Source organism: Cydia fagiglandana, chromosome Z, assembly GCF_963556715.1.
Source record: "Cydia fagiglandana chromosome Z, ilCydFagi1.1, whole genome shotgun sequence".
Classification (NCBI taxonomy): Eukaryota; Metazoa; Arthropoda; class Insecta; order Lepidoptera; family Tortricidae; genus Cydia; species Cydia fagiglandana.
The window spans coordinates 4,972,319-4,995,192 of NC_085959.1; the positions used below are offsets into that span (position 1 = coordinate 4,972,319).

Here is a 22,874-nt window from a genome sequence, read left to right on the forward strand (position 1 = left end):
TCTATAAATAGACAAAACGAAACTAAAAGTTAAATGCACTTAATACGTTCTCAAACGTCTCTGGTTGAAAGCTTCAGCCTATAATTGGGACCAGCAAGGTCCAGTCCCACAGCTAGGCGGGCTGCGGTCGCCTCGTGTGTGTCCGCATGTGGCGCGTGATCATATCTCGGCGGCACGCCGCGTACGGGCACGCCGAGCACTTGTAGGGCTTCTCCCCTGTGTGCGTCCTATGATGCGTCGCCAGATGATCAGACCTGGAGAACACCTGGCCACAAGCGGGACAAGTGTATGGTTTATGCCCGGTGTGGAGACGAGCGTGGCGCGTCAGCATATCCGAGCGCGCGAAGCGGCGTTCGCATATATCGCACTCGTATGCGCGCTCGCTCTCCGGCACTCTATTCCGATGTCGCGACGCTACATGCTTCGCTAAACGGTCGTGCACTGTGAACGTCTGTCCGCAGGCGTCGCAAGAGTAGGCTGGAGGCGATTTGGATTTGACTGATAAGTCTAGAGGTACATCTTCTGGCATTTTATCCCACTGCGGGTAGTGGTTGTTGTTCTGCAGCTGGACGGACAGCTTGTCGAGAAGCCGGGAGAGGCGCCTCCGCTTGTGCAGGTGGCGCGGGCTGCGCGGAGCCTCGCTCACGCTGGTGGTGCACATGTTGGCTGCGCGCGCATCTGGGGCGAACGCCCAGCCTGTGGACAAGAGGCAACGGAATCAACATCGACTATTTACAACAGTGTGCTTCCTGACAGTTTAATAGCCAAGGGACAATATCCTGTATGAAATGCCTTGTTTGGCATTTCACTTTAATAATGCATGAAAAAACTGTAATAATAACCATGGGTCCAAAAATATGAAAAAAAAGCTTAGTAAATACTTTAATTGAAAACTATAGCGAATATGATCGGTCCAGCCGTTTTTGAGTTATTGCAGTCTCCTATTAGCTGTTTGTTAGTGCACACCGTTGTATGGGGACCTTGCACTTTGAGACTATGCGCTGAAACTTGGCACAGTTGATTGTTAGCTGGTCTTGAGCAGATACAGACCGGGAGCCGTCGAGAGCCACCTCTCATTTAGTCGGGGGGAGCGGGGAAATTCGACGATGCGGCGCTTCACTTGGAGCAACATTTCTCTTAAACTATACCTATTAGGCCATGTAATATATTTCATGGCCTAATAGGTATAGTTTAAGAGTTATTCATTTTCGGATAAATTGAGGATGAGGAATCTATTTTTAGAACAAAAACAATGCACTTTCTGACATAAAAAAGAATAAAGTTAGAAAAGACTAAAAAAACCTATGTTTGTTTTTTTTATAATCACCATTTTTTTAAAGCGTAGCAGGAATCCGAAAACAAAAACTACAGTCGTAATGCTACACTTATTACGTTTAAGAAAATATATGCCAAGTTTCAGCGCATAGTCTCAGAGTGCAAGGTGTCGCGCACTAACAAACCAGCTATATTCTTAGTATTAAGTTTTTGGCAAAAATTTCATTTTTATCGCTGACTGTACTTTTCTTACGACAGACAACTAATACTCATCGAGACAATTCTAAGAACCCCTAACACAATTAGGTTGCGTTGTTTCATCACAGAGTTTCTGTGGCCACCTCCTGTCTCCATCATCAGATCAGTTCGACAGTACATACTACATACAGCTGCCAATTTTCATGACGCTGCGATCCTTGGAAGATGGTTAAATTAGTTACCTTAGATTCCATTACTTATTTAGTTATATACAGGTCGATCTAATAAAAGCTTGTTAAAAAGACGTACAAACTACATACAAAGCGATGCGAAGGTAAGTATACTCCCTTAGGTATATATACGAGTATGCTTGTAATGTACATGATATGTACAAATGGCCCTCGTTTAGCCTACATATTCTGATAGAATGGTTTAACTACGAAACCGTACACAGAGCATGGCCCGACCTGCTTTTGGCCGATTTTTTCAAGGTAAATACGTGTGTGGTGTTCAGAAATATTTCCGTAGGGCACGCAAATAACCACAAAACAACAGAAAAACACAATAGTTTTTTTTGCCACGAGCTAGATGTCGCGAATTTCGGCAGGTGTACTTTTGAACTATTTACCGAAGATTACATTGCACCTTTTCGTTGCCCGTTACTATCCTAAGCTTCTTATTGGTTAATTTTATGGACCAATCGGATGCCATGAATCCCCCTTGGCTTATGAGGCGTGGGACATTTTTTTCTTTAACTCAGGTAAGGAGGGGTCTGCTTTGTAATAAACGTTGCTATGGGTCTCCTTCGGAGGGTTTACACAAAGGATAATGTTATTTCAATCATTTTTGATCCGGTTTGGTACATAAAAGGGACTTGAAAGAAGCTAGGATACAGCCCTGAGTTTAGCACCTTGATATTTCATAAACATTTTTTAATGGCGAAGCGCGCTTTTGAGGGAGATGTTATGACCGGCACTAGATAATCAGAGATGTGAAAAATACTTTATAAAATGTATTTAAATACAAATACTTCCTTGATAATACTATTTCAAATGTATTTTGCATTACAAAATACAAAATAGTTTTTGAATTTGTATTTAATACAAAATACGAAATAGGTATTTTCAAAATACTTTTTTAAAATACAAATATTTTGCGATAAAAGGTACTCTGAGTAGTGAATACCTAGTCTGAATTAAAAAATATTACTCGGAATTTCCGAGTTGAAAAGACTCTCTTTATTCTTTGAAATCAATCCTGTATCTAAAGTGCAAATTTCTAGTTGTTTGCTCATATTAACCCCTAAAGAGTTGCCAGCATTGTAACATCAGAAGAGATTGTAACTCCTACCTACTATAAAGTATTTTGTATTTTGAATATAGGTCCTAAAAACTATTTCAAATAAAATACAAAATAGTTTTCTTTAAAAGGTATTTAAATACAAAATACAAAATAGGTATTTTGCATTTTGTATTTGCATTTTAAATACAAGTATTTCAAATAAGTCACATCTCTGTAGATAATGTGAAGGAATATGTTTTTCTGTGTGTTTTATTATTTGAATTTAAAACTAGTTTTCATAGTGATACGTTGTGCGAGGTAGCCGCCAGCTCTTCGGTCACCAGTTACGTCAACCAGACGCTTCGCGATTTCTGCGAACAACTTATGCGCGCTGGGACCCCATGAACCTAGAGTTTCAACTCCAAATGGTACTCTCTACCGAGGCTCTTATCTTTGTTACGTTTTAGAATTTCGGCGCTTTCCGCTGCCCCGCCCGCTTTTACAGTAGTCCGTTGGAGGTGGGACGGTGCCAGCGTGTCTACACAGGTAGCATCCCACACCAGCATCCGATATAGCGATACAGCGGGGAAATGCCGCCAGCATCCTTGGTACAATGCCTCAGGGGCCTATTTTAGATTTAAGCTAGTTATTAATTTCGTTTAGCTGTACCACTGTATATATATTGTATGTAAATAAATGTTTTTATAACTGTTTTCATAGTGTTAACTTATTTACAAGGCGATACTACACACTGATGGTCAATCCCTATCTGCTTTTACCTAACTACGGCATATACTAGGAAGGGTTGTGATTTTATATTAATTTAACAGTTAACCTCTTGTATGTTTAGTTGTGTATATACATACATACTATAAGCATCCTAACCGATTTTATGGCATTTTTTTCGAGAACGTATTTTTCCGCTCTAGATAATTTTGAAATAATACACAAATGACATAAGTATATAAATAGATAGAAGACAGGAAAACCTATTAGAAATGTGCAGTCAAGCGTGAGTCGGACTTAATGTACGGAACCCTTAGAAGGTTTGTTTATATTTTGTATTTATGTTATGAATCATCAATATAAGTATTAGTTCTATAAATGATGGATCGTCGACATGTTACACATTGTATGATTCAATAAATAAATTATAATTATTTGACGTTCTAACCCTGAACAAGTAGTGAGAGAGGCAGATTAAACGACGATTTTAGCCCTCTTCTGTAGGTACAGTAGGTACACCTATACCGCATATGTTTGTGTCGTTACGTTATGTGATGTGATAGCAATACATAGCGGCATTTGGTCGATCAATTGTATTCGTTGCTCCTACTTAGCCAGCGATCATCCTGCAGTTGTCTTAAATCGGATGCTATTTGTTGCAAGGTCTGTAGGTATATCGAAGCTTCCTGTCGGTTACCAAGCTGTCAGTAAAAGCACCCATCTATCTACCCCGGCCGGAGACCTCCGTCCAGTATATTGTTGCCCCGTATTTGTTACGCACGGAGATCTTCGGCCATTTTAACCCCACTCGAAAAGCAGTTTTATTAAAATCAAATACAAGGTGCTTTTCACTTGCAAATTTTCTCGGGTGTAAAAAAAACCGGGCGTATCAAATCTGGGGCGTCTCACGCGGGCAGGCGTGGCTCACTCCGCGATTTCGTCGCTTTGCTACAGGTAGCTAAAAGTACATCCGTTCGACCCCAATTTTGGGGTTTGCCATAAGCCGCGAGTGGCGCTGTCGCCAGCGCCACCTAGTGGCCATAGGGGCTACCGCGAAAACCACAATTCGCAAATTGCAGGGATCTTTCTCTTTTACTCCAATGAAGGCGTAATAACAGTGACGGAGAAAAATGCCCGCAATTTGCGAACTTCGATGTCCGCGGTTATAGGCCATATCTGTGCTGATCGTGATAGACGCGTTTTGTTAGAGAGTGAGTCTTCTGTACCTAGTACTATTATTTATTCTGTGACGCGGGTGGGGAGCGGGAGACAAGGACAACAAACAATTGGCCGGAGATCTCCGTCTGTCGTCTACAGATTAATAGTAATTAATACTGTTTACCCGATTTTGATGAGTATAGTCAGTATAGGGTGTCATTCAACATCCCATACAAGAATTAATTAGTTTGTCAAACGTTTTCGGCACCTAAGTGTTGGCTATACCTATGCACACATTCACAATAACCTGGTTATACTTATGCATTACTTTTTGTATAACGCTTTAACATAATCATGCTAATCTGTAATAGTTTGGTAATAGGTACTATAAATTATGTAGAACCTATAAAACTTAAGCTCCAGCTACCTTACTTGATTCAATTCAAGCGTGTTTCATAACATAATAAACAAACTTCACTCCAACTTAAAGATGCATCAGATTGGCGAAAGGAATCCCTCAGTTCCTCACCCACACTAAACACAAATCGCGATCAACAAACTTAAAACTCACTTCAAAACAGCGTTTCCCACGAAACTACTCCTAGCTGTAGCTCGACGATCAGAAGTGAGTGTATAAGGTCGTCAGGTCGCAAGACCGGTACCGCCGCTCCCGCGCGCGCGGCCCAACGCTTGCAACTCGTCTACCCCGAGCGACGGTCGGGACGCAACTGATGCAGCTGCACCTGTGTCGCGTGCGCGGGAGTGGATATAGGCGAGTAAAATGCACTTGCGGTTTTTTTATTAGCCAGTATAAGGTGACCTCTTGTTTAAAAGGAACTACGTGCGGCCAGAGAGCGCCTTTGTACTGGTTTTGGTTTAATTTTGCTTGCGTTCGGCAAGTGATTTTGATGTACGTCCTATCCTCCTTGATGTACATCAAGTACTTACGTTGTTTCGTCCTTCCCTACGATGGTGCAAAAAAACAAATGATGTATGTGTGCGCGAAAGTGGCGCCGCGTGGTGTAAATATTGACAGTTAATATTGATAGATGTCAGGCATGTCAGGTAAAGTTCATGATGAAATTGCTGATAAAAGTGAACTCTAGTACTGGTCAATAAAACTCATACTATCAGAACTTAGATGCGAGGTCTGCAAGGTAACTTTACAATTTCTATTCGAATTTTAAACAATTAACACTACATGAATTTCGAATTTTAAACAAGCTCACTGACCAGCAATTTTGGAACTAAAGTTTTTCAATAGAAAGGAGGATGGGTCAATTATACATAGTGCTGCAGACATTTTGGACTAGTCTGAGTTTTCACTTCTGTCGGCACTCCCGGAGTGCAAGTGCAACCCGTTGTTTAGCATTAAAAGAACTTGCAAGAAGGTAAGCCATCTTGACATGTCTTTTAATTGAAAAACGCTTTTTAATAATCAATAAAAACTTTTTACAAAAAAAAGAAAACCGACTTCAAAAAGGATGAAATAAAATATTATCCTTTTTAAGTCTATGCGTTACTAACTGATATGTTTGAAGTCGGTGCCAAGCCAACTTTTGAAGCATGCCATGATTTTGGTGCGATTCGATAAGGATGTACGTTAGATTGCCTTACACGACGACAATGAACGTACTTTCTGTAGGTACAGTCGACGTTAAAAATATGTTTACACTTTTCGTCTTATTACAAAGGAGTAAGGTGCAAAAGTGTAAACATATATTTGACGTCGACTGTACCTAAGAACACACCTCAGACCACACGATCAAACCTTCTTCGGACTGTCCGTACCATGTTTGTCGGCACGCGTGGAAGCGTGGAATTGGGACTGAAGTTATTTCCCGTCCCTTATTCAGAGGACTACTTACATTTCAAAATATAAAACAAATTTCACCTAAAGCGGTTCAGTTGTTTAGTCATGAAAAGGCGACAAAGAGGCAGACAGAATTACTTACATATTTATAATAGTTATTAGTACAGTTCTAATGGGATTTATAGTCATAAAGCTGATTATTTTTGACGGGTATTGTTACTACTTGGCTTGGCACCGACTTCAAACATATCAGTTAGTAACGCATAGACTTAAAAAGGATAATATTTTATTTCATCCTTTTTGAAGTCGGTTTTCTTTTTTTTGTAAAAAGTTTTTATTTTTCCATTTTTAGTTTTAACGCATTGTTCCCTCGCATCAACCCCTGATTCATGTACCAGTCGGCCCTGAACTAGCAGCCCATCAACCACCATTACCCGACCCCTTAATCCCCGACCCCTTAACTCCTAACCCCCCCCGATCAGTAGCCTTACCAGCTTACTAAGAGTTTGACATTGATTTATTCGCTAGCGTGTGTGTACTTACTTTCTTTGCATCTCGCTCGTACTGGCATATTAGTGCGAGCGAGATGCATAAAAAGTAAGTTACGAAGACGTTAGCGTCGCTAACTTAGCGAATATGTCAATGTCAAACTCGTGGTAAGGCTATACTTGCACTACATCAAATTGGCGGTGTTCGGAAGCAAATGCTCGAGTTACTTTAGAAAACACCGAAATCACTTTACACGTGCCTTTAAAAACTGAGGAGTTCCCTCAATTCCTCATGGATTCCATCATCAGACCAGAACCAAAAATAATACGGAACCACCTTGGAGGCAACTCCTTCCAAACAAAAAAAGAATAACTCAAATCGGATCACAGGTGCCGGAGTAATCGCTGAACATACTACATTTAAAAAATCATCATCATTATCATCAAAACAATCATCATCATCAGGTCTACTTCATAAAAGTGGTGGTTTTCGGAAGAAAATGCTCGAGTTGCTTAAGAAAACACACAAATCGCCATGCATGTGCCTTTAAAAATTGAGGAGTTCCCTCAATTCCTCATGGATCCCATCATCAGAACAGAACCAAATTAAAATGGGACCAACTCGGAGGTAGCTCCTTTCAAACAAAAAAAGAATTACTCAAATCGGACTACGGGTCTCGGAGTAATCGGTGAACGTACATAGAAAAAAAAAAGCCACAACCGAATACAGAACCTCCTCCTTCTATGAAATGGAAGTCGGTTAAAAACTATTACTTATGAAAGCAGAAGAATATAAATTATAGTATTACATTCTTAATTGTTACATATTTGCCGTAACTTATTTTTAAAATGTGTTTTTCAATTAAAAGACGCATAAAATTGTTTACCTTATTTCTAATGCCAATAAAAACGAACTATAGATCCATGACCATCCCGCCCCCCCCCCCCCCTTTATCTCCGAAACTACTGGGTCTAAAATTTAGAAAAAATATACAAAATACTTTTTTTCCTATAGATGACAGGAAAACCTATTAGAAATATGCAGTCAAAGGTGAGTCGGACTAATTACTTAGTTTTTGATCCGACCCATAGACGGGTTTTTTAAAAGGCAATTCACTCGCGTTTCACATATAAAAATACCTATGTTGTTAAAAATTGGGTACGTAAATTGTACGGAACCCTTGGAACGCGAGTCCCGACTCGCACTTGTCTGGTTTTTTTTACACTCGAGAAAAAGCAGCTTTTATTTGATTTTGACTTTTCGAGTGGGGTTAAAATGGCCGAAGATCTCCGTACGTAACAAATACGGGGCAACAAAATACTGGATGGAGATCTCCGGCCGGGGTAGATAGATGGGTGCTTTTATTGACAGCTTGGTAGCTGACAAAAAAATGAACAGGAAGCTTCGATATACCTACAGACGTTGCAATACTTGCAATAAATGGCATCCTATTTAAGACAACTGCAGGATGATCGCTGGCTAAGTAGGAGCAACGAATACAATTGATCAACCAAATGCCGCAATGTATTGCTTATCACATCACATAACGTAACGACACAAACATTTGCGGTATAGGGTGTACCTACACAAGAGGGCCTACCGCTAAAATCGAAATTTCTTTATCTGCCTCTCTCACTACTACTTAAGGGCTATGAATATGATGGATTTGTCACCATATCATTAATCATTTAATGCGTGAAATGACGACTATCTGATAAGTGATAGAATTCGGTATAAAGTCGCGAGGATAACGTATTAAGTGACTAATGATAATGACAGTGTGACATGTTTTGAGGTTTTTAAAAATCAATTATTAAGGTGTATTTTAAAGAAAAGATGCAATGGTTAAATTACATTCTACCACTTATCTAACTAATGTCATTGACAGTTAAAAATTATCCATGTTTTGACACTGACACATCTAATCCATATCGTTTCTTGATCTATCAATTGACGTAAGTAAGTTTAGAATAGAATAGAATAGAATGTGACAAAACTTAATAGTTTAGTAATTCCAACTTGTCTACGATTTTTATTTTTTTTACGCAAAATTATGCTTGTTTTGGTTTCTTGGGGTGGTAACTCACTTTTCTTTTAAATTTTAATAGTAACGGAATATATTAAAAGTTCACGCGTTCGGGCAAGACTTGAACTTGCGACATTTTGGAACAACGGTCCAACCGCTTCGTAACCATCTGAGCTACCGAAGTCCTTTAAGCCAAGTCTTTGTTTTGCTACTTTTAAAACACTTCATATGAGTACAGTCAACGGTAAAAATATGGGTGTACAAACAATTTCAAAAATATGTCCCATAACTCTTATGTCAGTGAATTAAGAACTATAGGACATATTTTTGAGTAAGTTGTCTACACCCATATTTTTACCGTTGACTGTACCATCGCCCACACCCCACACTGTGAACTGACAGGTATAAGGTTGACCAATGTCGGTTAAGGGAGTTGCTGTGTGTACCTAGGTGTAGGTAATGCTCTTAACAGCCATTTTTCGAAATCGGTTAAGAACTAGAAATCGTGTCGTCAGAACATCTGCCTGCGGCCTAGTTTAAACCATTATACTTAAAACGACGCATTTCCCGTACAAATTCCTTGTACATGCGGCTTTTTAGAACTGGCTATATATTACACGGCTTGCAAAATGAATAACTTATTCAAATCTGAGTAACTGAGGCAACGGGATCGCATTTTTAAAGTAAGTACCTACTTTAAGGAAAGACCTAGAAATATAAGACCTATTTCTAGGTTATGCGAAAAAAAAAATTGGCCTTGGATAAACTAAACCCGACTACTTTTTTTGGAAAAACAACTACCTATTCCTCTTTCAAACTCATATTCGGTTAAAATGTTTGTTAAATATCACCCACCCACGACATGTATTTTTGGAAAACGCAAGTTGGTAATTTTTAGGGTTCCGTACCCAAAGGGTAAAACGGGACCCTATTACTAAGACTTCGCTGTCTGTCCGTCCGTCCGTCCGTCCGTCTGTCTGTTCTGTCACCAGGTTGTATCTCACGAACGGTGATAGCTAGACGATTGAAATTTTCACAGATGATGTATTTCTGTTGCCGCTATAACAACAAATACTAAAAACAGAATAAAATAAAGATTTAAGTGGGGCTCCCATACAGCAAACGTGATTTTTGACCAAAGTTAAGCAACGTCGGGCGTGGTCAGTACTTGGATGGGTGACCGTTTTCTTTTTGCATTTTATGGTACGGAACCCTTCGTGCGCGAGTCCGACTCGCACTTGCCCGGTTTTTTAGATTTTTTATAGAGATTTATTTTAACATATTTTGAACATTCTCCATAAGGCAATTAGGCACCAACAGGCGCAGGTCGGGAAGTGAGGGATTGTCTATTTCCAACGAGTACCTAGAACGTAACGTAAGTAAAACCCATTTTTAGGGTTCCGTAGCCAAATGGCAAAAAACGGAATCCTTATAGATTCGTCATGTCTGTCCGTCTGTCTGTCCGTGTATGTCACAGCCACTTTTTTCCGAAACTATACTCTTGACACTTGGTAAGTAGATGTATTCTGTGAACCGCATTAAGATTTTCACACAAAAATAGAAAAAAAAAACAATAACTTTGGGGGTTCCTCATACTTAGAACTGAAATTCAAATTTTTTTTTTCATCAAACCCAATTTTAATGTGTCCCCCCCCCTGTAACTTCTAAAATAAGAGAATGATAAATCTAAAAAAAATATATGATGTACATACATTACCATGCAAACTTCCACCGAAAATTGGTTTGAACGAGATCTGGTAAGTAGTTTTTTTTAATACGTCATAAACCGCAATTTTATTATGTTTCTTGATGGTACGGAACCCTACATGGGCGAGTCCGACTCGCACTTGGCCGCTTTTTTTTAAATATTTTAATCAATTAGGCGCGAATAAGACGTTTATAGTTTATTGTCTTAAAATATAAGTAATAAAAAAAATAAAAAAAAACATACAACCGAATTGATAACCTCCTCCTTTGGGATTTGGAAGTCGGTTAACAAAACAAATTAGAAACGGCGCCTGTTGTTGTTATTGTATGAAACGTCATTACCCGCGACTTCTTCTTCTTCTTCTTTATTAGGGGCTATATAAGGCTCCAAAGCCTATGTATCACTGCGACCATTCCTGATCTATTGTGATCGCCACCTACTACAACTCTCGATCCAACCCTGCAACTTCAAATAGCTGCAGGATCTTTTTGTTTTCGAGAGACTTTACCTCCTCCGGGCGTAATATGTGTCCGCCCAAGATTAGGTCACGAGTACGCATTAGGCAAGGGCACTCTGTGAGGATGTGTATATAAGGGCGTCTCCTCTGCCTCCATGCAGAGTCTGCAGCGCCCTATGTCACGTTTCCCCATGGTGTGCATGTGCTTATTTAGGCCGCAGTGCCCGGTAAGCACCCTTACCAAGTTGCGCAGTTGGTTCCTAGACAGCGCTAAGGCGTTCGAGGACGCCTTTTTGCTGAAGGCCTTGATAAGCGCTTTGGAATGGTTCAAACCTGTTGTTTCTCTCCAGAGTTGAATGGTTTTGTAGTGACAGTAGGTCTTTAGGGTGAGCCGCGTTAGGCTTTTGGGGATACCACAAAAGGGCTCAGGACTGCAGTTCTTCCCCTTAGCCCCTGCTCGCGCGAGTTCGTCGGCCTTCTCGTTTCCTACGACACCCGCATGCCTCGGGGCCCAACGTAGAACAACCTTGTTCCTGGCTCCAAGGTTGTTCAATAGTTGCCTGCAGTTCTCAACCAGCCTCGATGTGGTGACATCGGAGGTTAGGGCTAAGAGTTCGCCCGCCGCTTAGTTCGCACTTCGCACCGCGCTTTAGTTGAGATTCAAGATATTTGGCCGTGTATTAATTAATACAAATTAAAATGGTATTCAGCAATTATTTTAATTTTTCATCGTTAAATACATTTAAAATATTAAATATTGCAAAAAGGCTACCGTTTCATTAACAAATGGAAAACTGGGAATTTTTTACATAATTTTTCTGGGAAACTGGATCTATTTAGATTGGATTCACATTCTTATGTAGAGTTAGTTAGTAGACTAGTAGAGTATTACCTATACCTCAGTGGCGGCGCGTCCATAAAAGCCGGTTACCACCGGCTTGCCTGTTTTTGGACGTTTGAGCAGAGTTGTAAAGGAAATATGTAAGCCAAATTAGCCCCGGCTTGCCTATGGAAATGTTTGACGCGCCGCCACTGCTATACCTACCTAATAGTATTTCAGATAAAATGAGCCTAGAGGCTGAGTATGTGTAGGTATAGAAAATTATTTGAAGAATTGGGTTTACGTACGTCCTACATACAGTATTAGTTAGGTTAAACCGCTCGTTGAATTTTGATTTCGTGTTGTAATTTAGGTATATAAAGGGTGTAATTGCAGGTTATTTAAAAACACCCTGTAATATACTACTCTTTGTTTTATACATTAACTAAATTGATGAAGTTCTTTATTAGGTATCGTATTATATTTTGTTTTGATATGTTACATTATATTAATGACAATGTAGCAAAAAAATGCGTAAAATTCGAACGCCGCGCCGGCGGCAAAAGGAATAACCGTAGAACATAATTTTGGCGTAGACGACTTTTTTATATGTCTATAATTATACCAGAAAATTAGAATAGAATAGAATCGAATAGAAAGTCATTTATTCGATAAATTACGATGAAATACGTGTTTAAATAAATTATGTTTATGATTGTTTATAAGATATAAGAGATATTATAAACTCACACATTGACGGATAAAACTGGCGTAGGTATATTAAATAGATGATGTAGCTTATGTACCTACTTAAAACTAAATACCTACTTTAACTGCAATTTTCTTAGTAAATCACTTCCTATCAGATAGGTAATATTAACGACTTGTTATAAAATTTACTAGATTTTCATAAACACATATCAAAATTGGTAAATCAAAACCTGTGGAAATGTGACCAATTTAAAAAAATTAAAATTAATATTTGTTTCAAATCGGTCCCACTGTCTTTGAGTAAGATTGAGAACATCCCCCTTTTAAATACAAATAATTTACACGCGCTTTAGCAATAAAAAAGTATTAAAATAAAATTTTTGCACTTATTTTTAAATCGCATTGCAATTTAGAACATCATTGTTAATCACTTTAAAATAACTAAAACCAATGCCGCCGTCAAATAAAAAAAATCGCAGAATGCAAAAAAATACACTCACCGCTCACATCCAGCATTTGAAAATTTCCGGCGACCGCCATCACTGCGCGAAAACTGTTTGTTTGTGCGCACTGGAGACGCAGCGCGTGCGAGTTCCGAAGACGGAATGAGTACCGTTAGCTCAAATCAGAGACGTCATTGGGGTAAGAAAAAATAAATAATACTTAAGCGTGGCTATCGTGAGAACGGGGGTGGCTCGCGACTACGTACCTACGCAGCTGCTCCAGACGCACCTATAATCGCTCCGACACACGCCTACTTGAGCTATTATTATTATGATGGCGCCTTGAGATGGAGGATGGGATTTCCCGCGCATTTTGGCTTTTCTTAAATGTCAAGAAAATTATGATTAAGTGGTACTTACTACTCAAATATAAATTTTGTTTTTATATTTTTACAGATTTTATTATATGTTTGAACGGGTGACCCCAATTTTTTGTCTATGAAAGCTGAACATAGTATCGAGAAACAATTATTGATTTAAAATAAATACGGTAAAATAACCTACAACATTGGATATTATTTTATTAATATTTTACTCACTATCGAAGTGAAAAGCAGAGTGTATAACTCAGGCATAAATCTCCATTTTTAGGGTTCCGTACCCAAAGGGTAAAACGGGACCCTATTACTAAGACTTCGCTGTCCGTCCGTCCGTCCGTCTGTCCGTCCGTCAGTCCGTCTGTCACCAGGCTGTATCTCACGAACCGTGATAGCTAGACAGATGAAATTTTCACAGATGATGTATTTCTGTTGCCGCTATAACAACAAATACTAAAAACAGAATAAAATAAAGATTAAAATGGGGCTCCCATACAACAAACGTGATTTTTGACCAAAGTTAAGCAACGTCAGGAGTGGTCAGTACTTGGATGGGTGACCATTATTTTTTTTTGCTTTTTTTTGTTTTTTTTTTGCATTATGGTACGGAACCCTTCGTGCGCGAGTCCGACTCGCACTTGCCCGGTTTTTTATCGTAGACTGTGCTCGGACCAAAAATTGCCTCAGATAGAAATGGATCGCTTTATGCCTTTGTTGTAAGTACAATCAAAGTACTATTAATTTTGTAAAAATAAAGTTTAGGTAAATAAAAACCTAATTAATGAGCGTCACTCACGTGAGGGTGATTTAAAACGTGGGTGACCCGTTCCTCCTCCTTGCCAGGCGTGGCTCACTCCGCGATTTCGTCGCTTTGCTACAGGTAGCTAAAAGTACATCCGTTCGGCCCCAATTTTGGGGTTTGCCATAAGCCGCGCGTGGCGCTGTCGCCACCTAGCGGCCATATGTGTGCTGATCGTAACAAACGCGTTTTGTTAGAGAGTGAGTCTTCTGTACTTAGTAAGTACTATTATTTATCCTGTGTCCTTGCTTCGTTCTCCTCTGTGCTGAGGGTCGTAACCTCCTAGTGGAGCACATCACATGATTACGGATTGCAGATTTCCAGCCTATCCGATCCCTTGCGACTTCTAAGGCATCATGGACCTTCATGGATAGCGATTTGCTAATTACATTCATTTTTGCCCCAAATTGGAATTTCGTGTGCCCATTAAATTGTAGATGTTATTATTTTTGTGCAAATTTTTGAGACGTACCCTAAGGTCCATTTTCGCAGATATTTGATTAAATTTAAGGCCAGGTGCTAGCGTGGGAATGGCGGGTGTCGGTAAGGGCGCAGCCACACCTGTCCCCCTCTTGCGAGGGGGCTGGTATGAGACGGAATACAGGTCTTAGGCACAAAATAAGTAATAGTATTATCATATCTTAGGTAAGCTTCAAATATAGCCAAAGCAGATTCATTGACATCTAGATTTGACAGGTTTGATATTCTTTATTTATACAGTGTGTGTGTGGCCATGGGGCTTTAAATTCAGGGCTCGATTCTACTCGCTAAACTGAGCTACTTTTATTATGGCACCAACCCCGAAATCCCGATTTTTTTTTTCCTTTTTCATACATTTTGGCTGATCAGATGTCGACGTTTTCTATGGAAGCGAAAAATATTTCCCGATTTTAGGGTTGGTCCCATAGTAAAAGTAGGTCAGTTTAGCGAGTAAAATCAAGCCCTGGATTTAAAGCCCCATGGTCAGACACACCATGTAGAATTAGAACTTAAAACTATTAGAATACACTTATTTTCTACGAAAATAACAGCTAAATTAATATCTATACATATACTTAGAGTAGGTATTGAATAAATTTAGATAAGGTCAGTGTGGCTAATTCCGTCATTGGGACTATTCCGTCTACGAGCGTATATTTCTTTGATTTTCAATCGTAGGAAAAAAAACATACCTATGATTAGAAGATTGCTGAAACTAAAAGCAATCGCTGCTTTGTCGACGAAATTATGTATCAATGTTGTTCGTTGTTCGAGAAAAAAATATGGTTGTCTGTAAAGTCGGTTTACGGACGATAATTTTGCGTCTAGTAATAAAACAAATCAGCACTTTTTTATGAAACATCAAAATTATTTATTTCTTAGTTAAAGTAGAAAGTAACGTATAGTATCAGGTATGTTTTTAGATCATACATACCTATTGGTTTATAATCATTGAGGCCTTGAGGCAATGAGGGCCTGTACTTGGCCTATACTTACCACAAAAAAACGATAGTGAAAATTTCGTTATCTGTCTCTCTATAGTGCGAAATTAAATAGTAGAATTAAATAAAATGGAACTGAAAATTCCAAAAATGTGACAGTTACGCAGGAAGTGGCGCCCTTAATAATTTCATAACGAGGAGGCACACTGACAGGTTAGGACATTTAATTTTGTCGCCTCTGTAGTCCGTCATTGTTTACGATTTGTAACAAAGCGTATGGTTGCGAATTTTTAGGGTTCCGTAGCCAAATGGCAAAAAACGGAACCCTCTTGGATTCGTTATGTCTGTCTGTCTGTCTGTCTGTCCGTCCGTATGTCACAGCCACTTTTTTCCGAAACTATAAGAACTATACTGTTGAAACTTGGTAAGTAGATATATTCTGTGAACCGCATTAAGATTTTCTCACAAAATAGAAAAAAAACAATAAAGTTTGGAGGTTCCCCATACATACATTTTTGAAGTGAAAACTTCTTTAGCGGCGCTGAGCACTTTTTGAGGTGGGGAAAAAATTACAAACTCGATTCAGCGTAACGCGTAACGTAACTCTGAATAACGGCTAACGTCATGTGTCACGTACAATGTTATTCACCAATGTTATAATGCAATATTATGATAACATGGACCTGATGGGGGCCCATTACTGGAGCTTTGGTGTCCATGACTGGAGAAAAAAAGCACAGCTTGATTTGTTAAGTATGTGGAAACTCATTGCAGTATCTTTGATACAACACTACACGCCTGAAACATGAAAGACGGATAGGACATTCATCTTTTTTTAACACGCTAAGCGGTAGACCATTTACATGTATTAGGGAAATGTCACAAATACTCCAAAATTTCTCTTAAATGTCCCATGACTTGTGCTGTTACTATATACTATACCTTCATACAGCCGCGATACCGTCATACTGGTACGCGCCCCCGCCCCGGCCGCCGCGTTGGTCAACGACACCTTCTCGTATCGTAACATTCGTAACTCATGAGGCCGTGGTACTTGCTCCGCGCTAAATTAAATTTTTAGACAGTTGTTTGCGTTTGGCAGGTGCGGTGCGTACGTGAGTTAGTGAGAAATATCCCGATTTTTAAGATGTTTGTATCTGAACAACCGGTTGAGCTATGAAATTTGAGGTTCTAGTTAGCCTTAAGGGTCTCATTAAATGAACCAAATTTCATATATTTATGCTTAATAGATTACGAGTTACGCAGGAGTTAAAAGTGGCTCCAAATGGTTCGTGTAATATACACACCCACGGCCGCTGCGTCGCTAGTTCTTTTTAGGGTTCCGTACCCAAAGGGTAAAACGGGACCCTATTACTAAGACTTCGCTGTCCGTCCGTCCGTCTGTCACCACGCTGTATCTCACGAACCGTGATAGCTAGACAGTTGAAATTTTCACAGATGATGTATTTCTCTTGCCGCTATAACAACAAATGCTAAAAACAGAATAAAATAAAGATTTAAACGGGGCTCCCATACAACAAACGTGATTTTTGACCAAAGTTAAGCAACGTCGGGAGGGGTCAGTACTTGGATGGGTGACCGTTTTTTTTTTTGCTTTTTTTTGTTTTTGTTTTTTTTCATTATGGTACGGAACCCTTCGTGCGCGAGTCCGACTCGCACTTGCCCGGTTTTTTCTTTTGAACTTGGCTTGACACGCTGCCGCGTGTCTAGACAGATACCGTCCAAGTCTGAGGGCCTAAAATAACCACTCAAGAGCCATCGATATAAACAGGTCCTACGCAGGCCTACATCATAACTAATTGGCTGTAGTCTAATAAAGATACTTAAATTATTTTTCTCAAAAATGGACGGCAAAGTCGACTTTGCCATCTAAAAAATAGGTCGCGAAGCGCGGAGTTTATGGTCAGTCAAAAATTAAAAAGTTAAAAACATTGCAGTCTCGATTTTGGGACTGCAATGTTGCATACAAATTCCATTATTTGTCGAGTTCCAAACTTTTTAAAAGTCGAAATGACCATATCAAATGAAGGCACAGGCCCATTAAACAGCCAAACAGATGATTAGTACCGCGACTATTTAGCTGTCTCAAATAGGTTGGCGTATTTTCGGCAGAAAAATACACTTCTATTTTTTTTTATTAAAAAAATAAAAAGGCGGCAAGGGCTTTTTTCTGTGTAAATATATACGTAAGAACGTTGGTTTTATAAAATATTTCTATGATATTTATATTTCTTGCACCATTTTTGAGAAAAGCACTATATATGACTCGGCTGGAAGGCTACTTGCTGGCTTCGGATTCAATTAAACGGACTCCCAAGGTCGTCCGTTTAAAACGAATCCTCAGCCTGCAAGTAGCTACTTCCGAGCCTCGACAATAATGTACTATTACAACAGTCATAAAATTTATTTTATTAAAAGTCCGCAGGAAGCTCGTTTCTACAAACCAAGCAGCACTATTGTAGGTATAAATGACCCATCCTCCTTTCTATTGAAAAACTTTAGTTGCGAAATTGCTGGCCAGTGAGCTTAGTAGCGTTAATTGTTTAAAATTCGAATAGAAATTGTAAAGTTATTACCTTGCAGACCTCGCATCTAAATATATTTGGTCATGATATTTTGAGTTTTATTCACCAGTACTAGAGTTCACTTTTATTTGCGATTTCATAAAGATGTAGCTTTATTGAATTATATTTGAGTGATATAAAGAATGTAACTGTGAGATCCTCGTATTTCAGCCCGTACAAGATTAGAACATTGAGCTTTATTGCTTAATATAAAAGTCCAGTTTTAAATAATTGACCTGATTACCATACGTTATGACTAAAGTTCTTTGGTGAATAACATTGTCCGTGACACATGACGTCAGCGTTACGTTACGCGTTACGCTGAATCGAGTTTATCATTTTTAGGGTTCCGTACCCAAAGGGTAAAACGGGACCCTATTACTAAGACTTCGCTGTCCGTCCGTCCGTCCGTCCGTCCGTATGTCACCAGGCTGTATCTCACGAACCGTGATAGCTAGACAGTTGAAATTTTCACAGATGATGTATTTCTGTTGCCGCTATAACAACAAATACTAAAAACAGAATAAAATAAAGATTTAAATGGGGCTCCCATACAACAAACGTGATTTTTGACCAAAGTTAAGCAACGTCGGGAGTGGTCAGTACTTGGATGGGTGACCGTTTTTTTTTTGCTTTTTTTTTTAGTTTTGCATTATGGTACGGAACCCTTCGTGCGCGAGTCCGACTCGCACTTGCCCGGTTTTTTTCCCCACCTCAAAAAGTGCTCAGCGCCGCTAAAGAAGTTTTCCCTTCAAAAATACAGAGATATTAAGTTTTTCATACAAAACTTGTTTTTGCTCAAGTTCGTTTGTTTTTACATCAATGTATTTGGCTACGTGCGAAGTGCATGGTGGGGGTAAGTAAACCGATCGTAGCGTATGCGGTAGTGAAAATTGGAACTAACGAACGATAGCGTCATAACATTTCATACAACTTATATGTTATTTTCATGTCGAAGTCTCAATATATAATGCCACCGTGTGTGAAAAGCTTCCCTATGCCCATGTGTGATGAGTGTCGTTTTTAGGGTTCCGTACCCAAAGGGTAAAACGGGACCCTATTACTAAGACTCTGCTGTCCGTCCGTCTGTCACCAGGCTGTATCTCACGAACCGTGATAGCAGAGATAGTTGAAATTTTCACAGATGATCATCATCATTATCATCATTTATTTATTTGCAGATAAAACATGGTAGGTACAATGCATGCAAATACAATTATATTAACATTACATCACCGGTAATGTCAAAATTAAAATTAATTACAAAAATCAAAAGAATAAAAATCCATTACAATTAAAATCATAGTAAGAAATAAATTATATATATATTAAATGTCAGTTAATTAGTTTACCAATAAAATTAAGAAAATAAGTTAAAACAGAAGAAGTACAAAAAGAGAATACATAATCAGAGTAAAAATATAAAAACAAATATTAATTTAATCTAAAGCTCTAGCAAAGTATTCTTTAATGGAATAATAGGGCTTACTAATAAAATATTGTTTCAGTTTTCTTTCAAATGTTTTAAAATCCTGGCATTCCTTTATATCCCTATCTAATTTATTATACACCCTTACTGCGGTGTTGTTTAAACTCTTGTCAAAATATCGAAAATTACTTTTAATTACTAACATGTCATCTCTATTTCTAAAATTACTGCGAACATTCTGTCTGGCTGTTTTGAATTGGTCTTTATTTTTAAAAACATATAGGCATATGGAGTAAAGGTAAAGAGAAATAGCTGTTAAAATTTTATGCTCTATAAATATATATCTATGCGTGTCAGGTACATCTGAACACCCTACAAGAAACCTTAGAGCCTTTTTCTGTTTTATGAGCACATCTTGTATGTTTATGCCATTGCCCCAGACTTCTATGCAGTACCTCATAATGCTCTCGAAATATGCATAATAAACCATTTTTAGAGTATTACTGTCTGCAAAACTGGATAAGCTCTTTAGAGCATAACAAGCACTGGCCAGCCTGTTGGAGACTTTTTCAGTTTGTTTGTGCCATCTTAAAAATGGGTCTAATTCAACACCTAGAAATGTAATGCAGTCTGATTTTGTAATAGGGATGTTACAAATAGGATCTGCGCTATTAAACCCACGACGAAATATCATGTAAAAACTTTTATCATAGTTCATTTTTAAACAGTTAGCCGAGAACCACTTACACAAATCTGACCAGCATTTTTGCATTTTCATATTTAATTCATATTCAGTGCGAGCTTTAATAATGATGCTGGTATCGTCAGCATAAAGATACGGTGTTCCAGTGGTAATACAGTGTGGTAAATCATTTATGAATATAATAAAAAGTAGAGGGCCTAATACAGATCCTTGTGGAACGCCGATGATGATGTATTTCTGTTGCCGCTATAACAACAAATACTAAAAACAGAGTAAAATAAAGATTTAAATGGGGCTCCCTTACAACAAACGTGATTTTTGACCGAAGTTAAGCAACGTCGGGCGGGGTCAGTACTTGTATGGGTGACCGTTTTTTACACGACTGCCCAAACAAAAAGAGTGTATTGTTTTCAGCGTTCATGTTTGTATGTATTTACCTATTTATTTATGTGAGTTTCTTTATTCCACCTTAACTTCTGAATGCCTTAACCGATTTAGATGTATGATACACCATTAGAATCCTTACGTTATCCCGGGTGACATAGGCTATGTGACGTCATTATAAAAACAATATGGCGGACTTAATACGCGATATAACGCAACCTTTAGAAAAAAATATCGTGCAAACCTATCGAGTGGGGTATCAAAATGAAGGGCTTTGAAAGCCGATTGATAATATATATGCAACATGTGGGTTTAAGTTTAATTTTGAGAAATTAAGAAATGACAAAATATGTTAAGAGAAGATAATCTCATAAAATCGTTATCCCGGCATTTCGCCACGGCTCATGAGAGCCTGGGGTCCGCTTGACAACTAATCCCATGATTTCACGTAGGCACTAGTTTTTACGAAAGCGACTGCCATCTGACCTTCCAACCCAGAGGGTAAACTAGGCCTTATTGGGATTAGTCCGGTTTCCTCACGATGTTTTTCTTCACCGAAAAGCGACAGGTAAATATCAAATGATATTTCGTACATAAGTTCCGAAAAACTCATTGGTACAAGCCGGGGTTTAAACCCGCGACCTCCAGATTGCAAGTCGCATGCTCTCACCGCTAGGCCACCAGTGCTTCTCTCATAAAACCAAATATTATTATTAAATGGGATACTTATTATAAAAGGAAGGAGTTTGACCGCTGACCATAAAATAATATAATTATATTAGCGTCGGGCGTAGGCCGACATACGTGCACGCTGTACGCGTTCCAAAGCTGGGCGACTTCGACTTTCTCATACTAAAAGTGTCGTAATACGTGACACGCTGTACGCTTACCAAAGCCGGGCGCCTTCGGCGCCCTCATACTAAAAGTGCCTCATACATAAAGATTTTGGGCGTAGCCCGACGTACGTGACACGCTGACGCTCACCAAATCCGGGCGCCTTCGGCGCCCACATACTCAAAGCGTCGGGCATAGCCCGATGTACGTGGTGTGGTGTACGTTTTCCAAAGCCGGGCGCCTTCGGCGCCCTCATTCTAAAAGTGTACGCGTTCCAAAGTTCGGCTTTCTCATACTAAAAGTGTCGGGCGTAGCCCGACGTACGTGGCGCGCTACACGCGTTCCAAAGCTGGGCGACTTCGACTTTCTCATATTAAAAGTGTCGGGCCTAGCCCGACGTACGTGCGCACTGTACGCTTTCTAAAGCTGGGCGACGTCGACTTTGTCATACTCAAAGCGTCGGGCGTAGCCCGACGTACGTGGCGCGTTGGACGCGGTCCTAACCCAGGCGACTTCGACTTTTTCATACTAAAAAAAAGTAAAGTGTAGAGCGTAGCCCGACGTACGTGACACGCTATACACTTACTAATTCCGGGCGCCTTCGGCGCCCTCATACCCAAAGCGTCGGGCGTAGCCCGCCGTACGTGGTGCGCTGTACGCGTTCAGAAGCCGGGTGCCTCGTACGTAACATGCTGTACGCTTACCAAATCCGGGCGCCTTCGGCGCCCTCATACTCAAAACGTCAGGCGTAGCCCGACGTACGTGGTGCGCTGTAAATGTTCCAAAACTGGGCGCCTTTGGCGCCCTCATACTAAAAGTGTACGCGTTCCGAAATTCGACTTTCTCATATTAAAAGTGTCGGGTGTAGCCCAACGTACGTGACACGCTGTACGCTTAACAAAGCCGGGCGCCTTCGACGCCGTCATGCTCTACGTGTCCGGCGTAGCCCGACGTACGTGGTGCGCTGTACATGTTACAAAACTGGGCGCCTTCGGCGCCCTCATACTAAAAGTGTCGGGCGTAGCCCGACGTACGTGGCGAGCTGCACGCGTTCCAAAGCTGAGTGACTTCGACTTTCTCATACTCAAAGCGTCGGGCGTAGCTCGACGTACGTGATACGATGTACGCTTACCAAAGCCGGGCACCTTCGGCGTCCTCATACTAAAAGAGTCAGGCGTAGCCCGACGTAAGTACATGACATGCTGTACGGTGTACGCTTACCAAAGCTATACTAAAA

At 39.7% G+C, this 22,874-nt stretch overlaps 1 protein-coding gene across 1 annotated transcript; it reads right to left on the reverse strand.

Annotated features, from left to right (window-relative positions):
* On the reverse strand, positions 1 to 16,732 carry LOC134679244 (zinc finger protein 502-like). The gene is made up of 2 exons (XM_063538130.1): positions 16,645 to 16,732; positions 1 to 696 (listed from the first exon to the last, which is right to left on the reverse strand). Exons 1-2 carry the CDS (start codon positions 16,730 to 16,732, stop codon positions 113 to 115), a joined length of 672 nt encoding a protein of 223 aa, XP_063394200.1. The 3' UTR covers positions 1 to 112.
* Positions 16,733 to 22,874: the final 6,142 nt, after the last annotated feature.

What these genes read in the sequence shown, in the direction of transcription:
- LOC134679244 (XM_063538130.1), bottom strand. Translation starts at nt 16,732, where the DNA reads ATGTTACGATACGAGAAGGTGTCGTTGACCAACGCGGCGGCCGGGGCG. An exon ending in GGTATCGCGGCTGTATGAAG is followed by an intron (nt 697 to 16,644) that starts GTATAGTATATA and finishes TCTTGTCCACAG; the next exon opens with GCTGGGCGTTCGCCCCAGAT.